The 13,522-nt window shown below is 43.2% G+C and overlaps 1 protein-coding gene across 2 annotated transcripts; it reads right to left on the minus strand.

Moving 5' to 3' along the window:
- Positions 1-206: 206 nt before the first annotated feature.
- Positions 207-11,972, minus strand: immp1l (inner mitochondrial membrane peptidase subunit 1). 2 transcript variants are annotated; one of them, XM_083650543.1, is made up of 6 exons: positions 11,862-11,968; positions 11,664-11,752; positions 11,362-11,488; positions 1,152-1,262; positions 504-596; positions 207-302 (listed from the first exon to the last, which is right to left on the minus strand). In XM_083650543.1, exons 1-5 carry the CDS (start codon positions 11,964-11,966, stop codon positions 516-518), a joined length of 513 nt encoding a protein of 170 aa, XP_083506669.1. In that variant the 5' UTR covers positions 11,967-11,968; the 3' UTR covers positions 207-302; positions 504-515. The 2 variants fall into 2 exon arrangements, with proteins under 2 accessions (XP_083506669.1, XP_083506670.1); XM_083650544.1 differs by lacking the exon at positions 207-302 and having other exon boundaries at positions 461-596; positions 11,862-11,972.
- Positions 11,973-13,522: the final 1,550 nt, after the last annotated feature.

Below are 13,522 nucleotides of genomic sequence, written 5' to 3' on the forward strand. Positions count from 1 at the left end.
CACTTTTTGCTGTTTTTTATACCATATTTGTTTGTTGAGGAGTGACACAAAATAAAGATATATCTATCTATCTATCTATCTATAAACCATCCAAATAATCTGAACTGTGAAGGAGGATTTGTTGTTGAATTCTTTGCAAACATCATTCTTTTTATGTCCCTTTCCTATGAAAGCATGATCCCAACATCAAACCTGTGGAGAGAGGAGAATCGTCCCGTCTTCGCCTCTACCCATTCGCCGCGCCATGGAGACGCAGCTACGCCACGCTGCTGTTGTGGTGCTGCACAGCTACAGCCAACACACTGGAAGCACCAGAAGACAACAACAGTCAAATCAACCTGCAGATGAACTATGTATGGCTCCCTGAGTCCCCCCCACACCTTAAAAAAAAGAAGTTAATTAAAGGGGATGAAATAATCAAATTAAGGCAGGCAAAGAATAACCATTTTATGATAAATATGAGCTTTATTTATAAATGATTAAAAACAAAGTAACGTATGTACAGGGTGTGTGAGTCAGTCCGAGTTACTCTGAGTTTTAATGATCCGTCCGGTTGGGCTTTCGTCAAGGGTGCCAAAATTATGCGGAGGCCAGAGCTGGATAGGACAAAGGGCACAGAGAAAGGTGGCGTTAAAAGACAATCAAACTACTTCCCTTCTGATTGTAGTGTGTTTTATCATTAATATTCTAACAATCTCACTTCCTGGAAACACTTCATATGGCTTTTACTGAAGGGTTCAACTTCATAAAATAACTTATTTCACCCAGCCATCGTAATAGGGGCCCTCCAGTGGAGTGGTGCTGTCCAATCGGATGGACAGAAGGTTGGCTGACCTGTTTCCAGGGTCATGATTGCTATGACATCCAGTGACATGACAACACAGCAGAATGGAAAGCTAGACAATATGGTGTCCAGGCCGTGGTCAATCAGACGGACTTCCTTTGAACTTCTAACTGACTCACGTCTTTGAATTCAAAGTGTCCATACATACAGTGAGCATGAAAAAAATAAGAAGAAAAAGAAAAAGAAAGGACCTCAACACCTACTGGTTTCCTGATTCAATTGAAATGTAATGTTCCAATATGAATACACTCAGCTACTAAATCTGGTTGAGGTTTTTAAAATGTGCGCCAGCTTATATCTCTGTTACCTTTAAGCAAACACGGCCTCGGATGAGGGCGTAGGGAACTGGGCCATAGCTCCTGGAGTCAGTGGAATTCCTAAGGTTATCCCCTTCTAGCCACACATGGCCTTTTGGAACCTGAAAACAGCACCACACATGGGAGAGAAGGGAAAAACGATCTATGAATTTTTTTTATTTCCCCTCCCCGTCACAAAACAATGGCGTCAAATACAAAACCATTGTCAGAGATGATCGCACGATTTAACTTTGTTTACATGTAGAAGTGAGCGCCCTCCCTCATCCCATCCTCCCCCTCACCTCCCATCTATTATGCAGTGAGAATCGAAAGGCAAAGTGAACGTCACTTCCTGCTTCAGCACTGTTCCAGAGATTTTCATCCGCCGTTTATTTTCCCATAGACATTTCGTAAAATGCTTATAAAAATAGTTTTACTTGTTCAAACCAAACGGTTCAGATATATTTAGAAACAGGAGAGACCAAATAACATTTCAGTGGGACCAAAAAGTAAAAACAAAATGCAGGTTTAAAGAAGATATGTTTTCTATGTTGTTGTTTAAGTTTTGGTCAGAGTGAAATGTTCTCTGGTGGTCTCTCCCGATTCTAAATATAGCTGAATCATTTGGTTTGACCAAGTAAAACTATTTTTATAAGCATTTTACGAAAGGTCAATGGGAAAATAAATTGCGGAAGAAAATCTCTGGTACAGTGCTGAAGCAGGAAGTGATGTTCACTTTGCCTCTCTATTATGCAGTGAGAATCTACCTTAACCCGTCCCACGTCGCCTCAGCCGTCCCTCCCTCCTCAGCCGAACTTAGCGTCAACCTCCCTGTCCCTCTTTAACCCCGTCCCGTCTTAGGAGAGGGGTCATGGGTAACGGGCGGGGTCGAGGGGGGATTTAGAAGAACTTCAAACGGGGTCATTAGGCTATTGGCTGAGATCTGCGCCCCTCTTACCCAGCCCAGGGAGGGCAGAGCCAGAGAGGGGCCTGAGAGAGCCAGGCATATATCGAGAGAGAGAGAGGGAGAGAGAGAGAGAGAGAGAGAGAGAGAGAGAGAGAGAGGCCTAAGCTGCGGCTAGCAGCAGTGTCCAAGGGTCTCCACCACGGTCCGACCTGCCAGTGGGGCGGTCGACCGAGCGAGCTCTAATTCACAGTGACACCAATTATGATTAATCTCATCACTTTAGGAGAGTAGGCTTGTCAAGGCCCTAATTAAGTGCGCTGTCCCCCCTATATGTGCAGACAGGATCAACAACACATTATATTGTCATAATGGGCATCACAATCCGCGCGGGTTCTATTTTTGCGTCGCCTAACTTTTTAACGGCAAAAAGTCCTCTGGTAGAAAAAGAGGATAAAGAGAAAGAGAGAGAAAGAGAATCATGATCCAAACTGAGGTGACGTCGCAGATGTCTTCGCCTCGCCTTGCCTCGTCCTCCCGGTTCCGATCGCCCGGCTCCTCTGATGGGGTTCTACTGCCGGGGATTGCTTTGCGTTTCGTTTCATATTCCATAATTGAGACAGATGATGTGACATAATCACGAGGCAGTGACATGTTGACCTAACATGAGGTAAACAACTCGCTGAATAACGACGACACAAATGAATATCATTAAAGGGAGTCATCGGAGAACCATATGTCAGCATGCTGGATTCCCACCATTACACCTCATTAACATGGTAACATATGCTGGCTCCCAAGCACAGGAAGGAGAAACACCCCCGTTTGTCATCTGCCAAACCAGAACCCCCTGTTTCTGCCCATCTTCCCTCCTCAAAACACCCTTTTCTTTGTGCCTCGCTCGAGAGCTTAGAGGTGTGAGACAAACATCTCAAGCGTTCTGGCTGTCATCCTGTGAAACTACTGCGGAAAGGACAGCCACAACAAACACATTACTAATTACTTCAAAACAGGGGGGGGGGGGGGGGAATCTTTTCAGAACCCATCTTCACATTAACTCAGTTCTTTTCGGGTCAGATCGATCTGTTGGTGAATAAAGAAACTGCCGAAAAAACAAAACACATTTAGATTTTTAAGTCTAATAAAACAGATTGCCCTATGGAGAAACTTAAGCCTCAGTAAGGACCATGATTACTTGAAAGATCAAACAGGCAGTATTTCAGAGTGGTGAAGGTGGTTCTTTTAGAAGGAGCGTGAAACCTGACCCTGTCACAATGTGGTCAGAGAGAGAGAGAATGAAAGCTTATGCATATCAGCTTGCAGGTCGCAGGTGTGTGGAGGAGAGGAAGCAATATAAACAGTCAAAGGCAAAACGCTGAATCAAAACTGGATTGGTTTGAAAATGGCGATGTGGCCTGAAAAAGTGCCATCCGCGACTTTTCCTCAAAGAGAACTGCTACGAATGTCCTCTTTGGCTGTAGACCCCACGAGCCTCACTTGGTTTCTTGGATGCATATCAAGGAGATGTCTCTCTGTGACGGACAGGGTGATGACGGCATACTTTTTTTTATACAGTATATATATTTTATTTTACATTTTTATAGATCATACGAACAAGACAAACCGGCTCAGACAAAGGGGAAAAATTTTAAAAAGAAAAAAAATACATACATCTTCGACATTCATCATTACAACTTGGTGCTATCAGCCGCACAAGGTGCTTATGTGCTTGCAAGAGACAATGCGCATGAGATCCCACGCAAGGGTTCCACGAGACACCACCCCGAACCTCAGTCACTTATCATTCTTAACCTCGTCAAAGTAGGCCAAAAACAGGTCCCAGACAGTTGAGAACCTTTTGAGCGTGTTGGTTCTCAGGGACCTGAGTCTCTCCATCTGTATAACAGAGATCATGTCCATCAGCCACATTTGAAAAGAAGGTGAAGAGGAGGACTTCCATTCCTTCAGAATAAGTATTTTAGCAACAGTTGTCCGCAGTGTCAGAGATTGTTGCACAATGCACAGCTGTTGGGAAGTTCAGAGAGGACTCAGAGAAGCCGAAGATGGCGAGCTCCGCCTCCAGCTGCAGGGTTATTTTGTAGGACTTGGGAGTACCAGTCAAATATTTTGGCCCAGAATCCCGTTTATGACGATGGCATACTTTAATAATTTGATCATTTCTCGACACAGAGTTCCCTCTTGAGCCAATGGAACAGATTGAACTCAGCCAGCCAAGCTGCAATCAATCGACATCGTTTCCAACAGCACACAGACTTCCAGAGAAGCGGGCCGGGCCGGGCAGTATTCTGTTCTGATCAGGGCTGCTGGCGGCTGTGATGTGATGTGATGGACGGGTTAGGCGTTGGAACCGGTTCTGCGGTGGTGGGCCGGCGCGGGTCTTTGTGTGTACCTGTCAAGAGAGACGTGTCGGGGAGCGGTGCTGAAACTCTCTCCGTTTAACAGCCACACCATTACAGTGCTCATTATGTTAACATAATGGAGGTGAGCAGAGGTACGCTCACCTTAAATACATAGTGGAATTGCTATTCACCATCTTGCTGCCTCTATCACCAGTGTTGGGGGATAACTCATGAGTCATTACAAAAGTAACATATTACATGTAATATATTGCTTTTAGCAGTAACTCAGTAATATTAACTTATTACCAACAGGATTTCAGTAATATACCAGTTACTTTGTCAAGTAATGCCTACCCCACACTACAGGATAATTTGCAAGATTATGGCCAAGATTCCCCCCTCCCGATTTTCTCGGGGGTGCTCCCGATTTGAAGCGCGTCGGGCAGATAATCTTCCCAAATGATCCTGTAGTGTGTGGGGTTCAAAGATTCACAATCGGGAAGACTGCCTCTTCCCGATTGTGAATCGGCCATATCTAACATGTTAGATATTTACAACCCGACAGGCGATTGCATCTTGAGCAGAGAGCCAGTAGTAGCTGCGTTTCCATTAGTTTTTCGCAAAATAAACTGGTCCGCGTCCACCCGCAGCCCCGCACAGAAACAAAGAACGAGGAAATTGTCATCGAGGTGAAATACCCGTGCGTCTTTGAACGGGACGGAAAACTAATGCTATACTGCAAAGCATGTAGCCTACAACAAGCGCTTAGGTCTCATAGCTTCCCGCATCGGCGAGTGTCCGCACGGAAAAGTGAGTCAAAATTAATCAGCAGACGCGCCCCTCCACAAGGCACCTACAGACGGTTTTCGCCTGGCCGTGCACAGTAGGCCTACACCCCGAATGGACGCGGCTGTCCGCGCAAATATTAGTTAAACAAATCCTTTCAGTGCAAATGCATTATAAAAACAAAAAATAAGATTTGTTTAGAAAACGAAATGACACAAATGTATTATTATTATTATTATTATTATTATTATCATTATTACTACTACTACACCCCGTGCGCACACTGAATAGGCATTTTAAAAGTTAACGTCGAGCCCTGCTTCCAATGTGAATCTTCGGCATAATCTTCTAGTGTGTGGGGTTGCGTTTGAACAGACGCGATTGTGTGTGTGTCCCAAGATTGAAATGTTAAAAAATCGGCTCTCTCTGTCCTGTAGTGTGTGGGCTCTCAAGATTTTTATAATCTTCAAGGATTTGAAAATCCTGTAGTGTGGGGTAGGCATAACACAAGTTACAAATTGAGTAATTTTTTTTGATCAAGCACATATTTAAATAAAGATACAATAATTTCCTAATCAAATAGTGTGTTTTTATGCAAATAACCACTATAGATGATAATAACAAAGGAAAATAATTATTACGGTGAAAGTAATGCAAAAGTAGTGTAATAAGTAACGAGTTACTCTACACAGACAGTAATACTGTAAAGTAATGTATTACTTTCAAATGAAAGTAACTAGTAATATGTAGTATATTACATTTTGAAAGTAACTTGCCCAACACTGTCTATCACTACATGGTACTGTACTGTACTGTATGTGTGTTTCAACTGTCTCTCTCTCTCCGTCTCTCTCCCTCTCTGCTTAATATGAGGGATGGAGTGACATTGTTTTGACACAACAGCTCAGACACAGAAACGATGCCTAAAAGGTGACAGGGCAATTAGTGTGTTGCTGGATGTTCTGAGGGCGGAGAGAAGCTGCCTGTCTGTCAGAGCAGGAGAGGAGGTGATGACAGGGTCTAACTGCACCTTCCAAAAATTCATCTGTAGCCTCTCACAGGTCCACCCACAATGCCTCACACCACCACGCTAATGCACACGCACGCACGCACGCACGCACACACACACGCGCACACACACACACACACACACACACACGCTCCCCAAGGGAGGCTAAACATTAAAGTTGCGAACAGCGGGTATTTTCTCAGTTGCCTAAAACACTGTCACACAATAATGCCTCCGTTTCATTATCACTAAAAACGCCTGGGGAAAAAAACATTTTGCTCTTGGAGGTAAAACAACAACCAAAAAAGAAAAACTAGAGGGCAAAGGCTATATTAGGAGAAATTAAATCAACTTATAAAACGGCTCTCTCAAATCAAGCAATCTGATTGGTTCACAGCCATTGTATAATTCCAGTAACCGAGTTCAATAACCCATGGCCATGGGTTATTGGTTGCCATGGCAACTCTCTTACTAAAAGGCAGCTCTGCGCTCGAGCTCCGTGTTGGGCTTTCCAGAAAGCTCTCAGCTTCTCAGCAAGCGCCAGGATTGGCCAATGTCAACTTCAGTCTCCAGAACGATCCAATCAAATCACCCGCACGTCTATCTTCTCGCTAGAGGTTCCGCCTTACAGTAGTGTCAAAACAAAAAGCTACTCGCTTGCAGCCAGACGCATGATGGCGCAACTCTCTTAGGCTTTGGTTACCTCAAAAACAAAATGGCGGAGACAGCTGTCAGATCCTTGTGAATCGATCTTCGCTTATAACTTTACTAATACTTCGCAGAAAATGATGTTTTGTACAAGAATAGACGCGGGCTAATGTCTTAACCCCTCTCTCGCGCGCCCTCACTCTTAACCCCGCATTTCTAAATAAGACGTAACGTTACTTGGTGTCGGCATACGGCTCTGGTGTCGGGCTTTGCAAAAACCTCTCAGCTTCTCAGCAAGCGCCAGGATTGGCCAATGTCGACTTCAGTCTCCAGAACGATCCAATCAAATCACCCGCACGTCTATCTTCTTGCTAGAGGTCCCGCCTTACAGTAGTGTTTCAACTGACTCTTAAAGAAAAACCATGCCAGTCGGACTTATAGTATTATTATTATTATATTATTATACTTGGAAACCGTTTTATAAAAGCAATATAGCACTCGAGCTGCGTGGTGTTGTGGAATATATCCTGCTGATAAGCTGTTATCCCACTCGGCCTGCGGCCTCGTGGGATAACAGCTTATCAGCGGGATATATTCTGCACAACACACTTGCTCTCATGCTATATTGCTTAATTATAAAATGGCTCACTCAAATCAAGCAATCTGATTGGTTCACAGCCATGATATAATGAGCTAAACTTTTAGCTAACCTGTTCGCATCTATGTTCGCAATGGCATCCCAAGTATCATCATACTATTATGGGATGCGATGCGAACAGTTGCATTATGGGATGTGCGTTTCCCAGGCAACGACACACGTTGACACATTTTGGAACAGCGCTCCACGCTGGCACAATGATCCTAAAAGCAAAATGCTTATTGTTTTGAATGATTTGGCATCTTCTATTACTGTCAACACTGTCAACACCAGTATTGTTGTATTGTAACAATATGCCATAAAGGTCTATTGAAATTTTGGGGAGAGCAGGAAAAAGAAAAATTGCAGTTCAGAAGGCCCGCAAAGCCAGCAGCCTCGGCACAGAAATTGCTTTGTAATGTAGCCTATTAGGTACAAGGCAAATTCTTACCTTTTGGTTCCATTTTTGTGTAAAGCAAATTATTCCCATTAAGTAGCTTAATTAGCGTCCGTATTCCGTTCTGAAAGACGATGCCCGCATATCAAACAGCTGCAGTCTGCATAACGTTCGTCGGGGGAATAGTATAGGCTATAGATGCACATGACTACTACTGTATAACGTTAGTAGTTTTTGTAAGGGAATGCACAAGTGGCTAGCTAGACAGATTGCAGTTCTGGAGCTGGTTTCCAGAGGGAATATCGTCAGACCAACTCGCCACAGACAGCTATAGTCCTCTGAAGCGTATTATTATATCCATTAATTTTACCTAGGCTACTAATGCCAACATCGTTTGAGCATAAAGCCTATTGATGTTTACCCCTATCAAGCCTAACCTACTTACACTCACGGAGCATTCCTCCTGGTGATTTCCCCTGTAATTTTTTAATGAATGAGCTGAGCATTCGCACTGTTCTGGCTTGCTGCTCCGACGCTTTCAAGTGGAGGCGGGTTACCTGCTAACCCGGCGCTGTGAGGCGTACAACAATTACCCAGCAACGCGCGTTCACGACTTTCACATCGGAGGCGCGGATCCTATTTTCCGTGCATTTTGCGGCTTTCAAGGCCGGTGTGAAAGCGCCTTAAGTTTAGTTACACTAAACTGGATCTGGATCTGGATTTTTTTTTTTATGCAGCGGATGAAGCAGGCAGTGGCCGAAATGTCTGGCTGCACTGGTCATCATGTCAAAATAAAATAAATCAACGGTTTTCCTGAGTGCGGGTCAGTTTATCTTTTATTGAAACCTCTGGTCATGGAGTGATCAAGACTTGTTTTGTGTTCTTAAAAACTTCTTTCATTTAGACCTGTATTTTCATATTGAATTTACACAAGTCAAACCAAGGCCACCGTTTTCCATTTGCAAATGTATTCCTACTACATATTCAGCACTAAGTAAAATCCAGGTACATTCATTATATTGGCAAAGTGTTTTCTGATTCTGAATGCTTATAGCAGGATGTGACAAACTGCAGCCCGTGGGCCGTTTTTAAGTGGCCCTCCGTGAATTTTGGGAAAAGATTTTTTTTTTTTAAAGAATCATGGCGGGCCACTTAAAAACGTGGGTCGGGGTACTGAAGTATAATCCGTTTCACTATTTTAAACTAAAAAGGATAAAACAGGCACATTTTTCATTTTATCCCGTTTAAAACCAAAGCGAGAAAGTGGGCCTGTTACTGTATCATTTTTTCTTTTTTTTGTTTGGTTTAAAAGGGAAAAGGGGTTATATACTTCAGTAGCCTAGCCCGGTCTATTTTGCACTAAAAAAGATTATACTGAATTTTGGTAGTGAAAACACCACTGCTCATCCGTTATCAGACTTTTCTGAGGTGCTGCAGCTTGAGAGTATCAAAACGAGTGAAAAAAGCTGCGTCACACTGAAATCTGTGCAAAAATCGATTTGACATGTTTTGACTACATACAGAGAAAAGAGGAGGGCAAGTGTCCCTGTACACAGTGCATAGACAGAGACAGACAGAGATGAACTACAAATGTAGGCTATGGGTTATCCCAAATGGTGTGTCCCCCCCCCCATATGTTCTCCTAAGAGACAAATCATCATTTGGAAGTTCTCCACCTAGTGGCAAGCTTAGAAATGACACTTAAACCTAAAGCCTACATGATTGTGACATTTGCTCCACTGGAACACAAATCAAACCTACAACAATGAAGGCACCTATTACCAGCTGAGGCCTCTATTGAAGTAAAGCTTGTAGCATAGGAAACATTTTTTTTTTATGTCCTATTTCATTTGCTGAATGACACTTATAGGCTTGGCCTTATGCTTGTGTATTGCTGAACCCATTCAGTAGCATACCCATGAAGTCTATACAATACACAGTAAATACAAAAGCATGCAACATAAACACAACCTTTGACTTGCGCACTCACACGCACACACGCACGCACACACGCACGCACACATGCGCTTGCGCACACACACCTACACACACACACACACACACACCTCCGCCCACCCATCAGTCTGTCCATTGGGCTGGCACTAACTCTAACAGGCTTCAGAGAGATTGCAGGCCTGAGCTGTGGGCGTTGCGAAGAGTAGTAATAGAAAAGCAATGACAGTGGTTTCACCAGCAGAACCCCCTGCTCACTCTCTGGTTTTATCACTGTTCTGAGGAAATATAGGCGTTGTCAAAAGCTGATATTTTGACCAATGACACAAACAACTACAATGGTCTGGTAGGCTGGCTGGAGTACACACACACACAAAGAAGATCAAAGACAAACACAGAGGCCATTTTGCATTTATGTATGGAGATTCTGGCTGTCATTTTAGTAGAGTGTGATACAAAGTATCAAGTGTTGTGAACTAAGGCCTTGGCCACACTGATGCGTGGTGTCTGTCCGTGTGCGTTCATTTCTCTGTTCACTTCCATTCATTTTCAATGACAGCTGTCCGACTGTCCGTGGAGCACTCAGAAGCGTACGTATCCAGAAAATTTGCATACGTTTTGATGGACAGAAAGTTGAAGAGGGATGAACTTTTTCTGGATGGACGTATCGGATGGTCGGATAGTCACTGTCCGTTTAGCCAATCAGAGTCGAGGTCTCGAGAGGAGGCGTTCCGAGATTTGTTTCAACTTTTCAAAGAAGATGGCGGCCGAGGCAGTGAAGGAGGCTATAATTAATGCTGTGTACACCATCCCGCTGTTGTACAACGTGACTTCAAAAGATTACAAAAACAAAAACAAAACTGAGACAGCCTGGCATAATGTCGGGATGATTGTGGGATTACCAGGTCACTTCACTGTATCCTTTTCACTTTCACAGAGACTGTGTGAGTTCTGGTTGTTGATAGAGACACTGCATGAAATATTCCACGCCCATCACTGGGAAAAGCTCTCATCTCAGTTCCATAGACCAGCATCATTTTCCTTGAATTAAACATAGCTAAAAGCTGTTGTGTGGTGGGCTGTGCAGACAACAAATGTAAAAAAAAATCACCAATTCAAGTTTTTTTGTACTCACGAGCAAAACAAGGAAGCCATTGAGAATTGGCGAGAAGAAAAATGTGGATCTAGCTGTCAAGGAAGTAAGTTGGAGTGTTCATCTTCCGTATATATATGATCTTTGTGTGCAACTACGTGACATAGGAGAACGCCAGCCAGGATTGTTTTTTTTTTTTTTTCCCCGTTTTGTGCGTGGTTTCTGAATGATGACGCGCTCCGCAGTGTCTCTATGGCTCAAAAGCAAAAACTGCCACCAGGAACCTTATTAATTTTTGGTAAAGTTGGTATTGAAAAGATGTATGTAGGAAAAATATTTGAAAGCCACTTGAAGCTAGAATCTTTCAACAAATGTTATGTTATGTTATGTTATGTTATGTTATGTTATGTTATGTTATAAAAAAACATACTCACAAATGTGTGGGTCTTGAATATATCCGAGGGGGTACTTGTGCAGACCTTGTCACCCTCCAACCCAATCACCCTTTTACAAACGTTCATATGTGGATCAAACAGACTCTTTGCAATCACTATATCACCCCTGAAAGAAAACAGAAATGCAGTCACTTTGCAACAATTCAGTGTGCGTTCAATAATTAATGGTGTTTGACATCTCATGCTACATCAAAGATGTAAATAGTAAGATGTTTCGTCCAACATGGTTGCCGGTTGCCCTCGTTGCATATTGAATGTGAATGCATAAAAACGAAACCCACTTTTCTATTCTGTAAAGGTGGCGGCTTAGGCGTTCTGAGAAGACGACGTCGTGGTTGATGATGGTGGGCTCCATGGATGGACCGGAGCACTGCAAAATGAATGACACATACAGCAACAGTTATTTACAGAAGGATTGATATGAAGAACGTGGAGACGGGTAGTCCCTAATTAACAATTTAGTCTCAGTAAATACGGACCACCACCAACTCTCCAAGGTATTCGAAGGCACAATGGGCGATGCAGCCGTACTGGATCGTGTAGCCCACAAACCCAAAGGTCTTCCCCAGCACCTGGCGGAACATCTCCACCTGCAGTCACAAAGCACAATCATCAGTTAGGCCTCCAGCAACATACGGTCAGATACTAGTTATCAGAAAATACATCATACATTGGTGAGGAAGCCATATCTGTTCCGGTTAGTTGTAGGCCGACGTCTTTTGCAGGATTTCTAAAAACAAAGGCTCTTCAGGGTTTAATTTCTAAAGGTGTGGACAAGGCTGTCACAGTTGGCCTAACGCTAAGATGGCACATTCCCTGGTGTTTCATTCTCAGGGACTCAGCAGCCAGTTCACACCATCAAAATGTCATGAACTTTGACCCCGTGTAGGATGGCCCAATCAACACCTTGCTCTCCGGCGACGGACAAACACAGAAGCTGTGACACTTCCAGCCAAGCAGTTCCATACTGGCTGCAGCTAGTCACTGTGACACAGTGCTGCGTCCACTGCAACCAGAACCATCGGGGTGGTTATCAACTTCTGTCAGCACCATAGAAACACAATGACTCACACACACACACCCCCCCCACACACACACAGACTATACCAGTGTGTCTTCTGAGCAAACATCTCTGCAACACTCAGACTATTGACTTTCACTCAGGCTGCAACCTGCCGGATGGGCAGAAGAAAGTGAGTCAATCTTTACACACCATCACACACAGTAAGGATGCAGACTAGGGCTGCTCGATTATGCCCCAAAAAATCATAATCACAACGATGTCTGACTGATATTGAGATCACGATTATTTAATGTGATTACTCGTTGACTTTGGCAACATCATGCACTTATTTGAACTTGAAAAAACTTATTTTTAGTAGTGAATTTCTTTGAAATTTAAATATAATTGAAGTGAAAATAAATGAAAATAAATGTAAAACAAAATAGGCTAACTAAAATAAATATATATATTTTTTTACTTGATTGTTGTTTTCATAATTGTGGGGAGCCAAAATTGTAATTGAGATTATGAATTGATTAACTGCACAGCCCTAATGCAGGCCCACATGCATATACAACATTATGCAAAAGAGATTAGAAGGTATAGATCGGCTAGATAGGCTTTTATTTTGAAGGTAAAAACGCCTAGCATCCTCTATTCTGTCTGTTTCTAACGGGCTTGATTTAGCTTTGTAGAATTAATAAAGTCTAAATGAACAGAGGTTGTGGGAGGCGGGTCTCCCCAGGGGGGCTCCAAGCAGTTTCAGGGGAGGCTCAGTGAATGGAGGTGAAAAAATATGACATTAGTTATTAAAAGGAGATCTCATAGAATACCCTAAATGTGTGTGATTTGGTTAAAGAGATGCAGTAGTTTGGCGGAATTTTACAGTTTTTCCTACTTTCCCAGAGTCAGAAACAAATAAATACCGACAGACCTTTTATGTATTTGGTGTAGTCTGAAGTATGTCAAACAGTAATATCAGGCTATCTTGGCTATGTATGGGGTCAAACAATATCATGTAGGCATCCGGAATTGAGCGAGGGGGGCTCCTTTTTCCAAGCTTTGTCTTGGGGGAGGCCAACAGTCTCAGACTTTGAAAACCCCTGGCTTCGAGAATATAGACGGTTTTCACCAGAG

Source organism: Poromitra crassiceps (genome assembly GCF_964638095.1).
Source record: "Poromitra crassiceps genome assembly, chromosome: 14".
Classification (NCBI taxonomy): Eukaryota; Metazoa; Chordata; class Actinopteri; order Beryciformes; family Melamphaidae; genus Poromitra; species Poromitra crassiceps.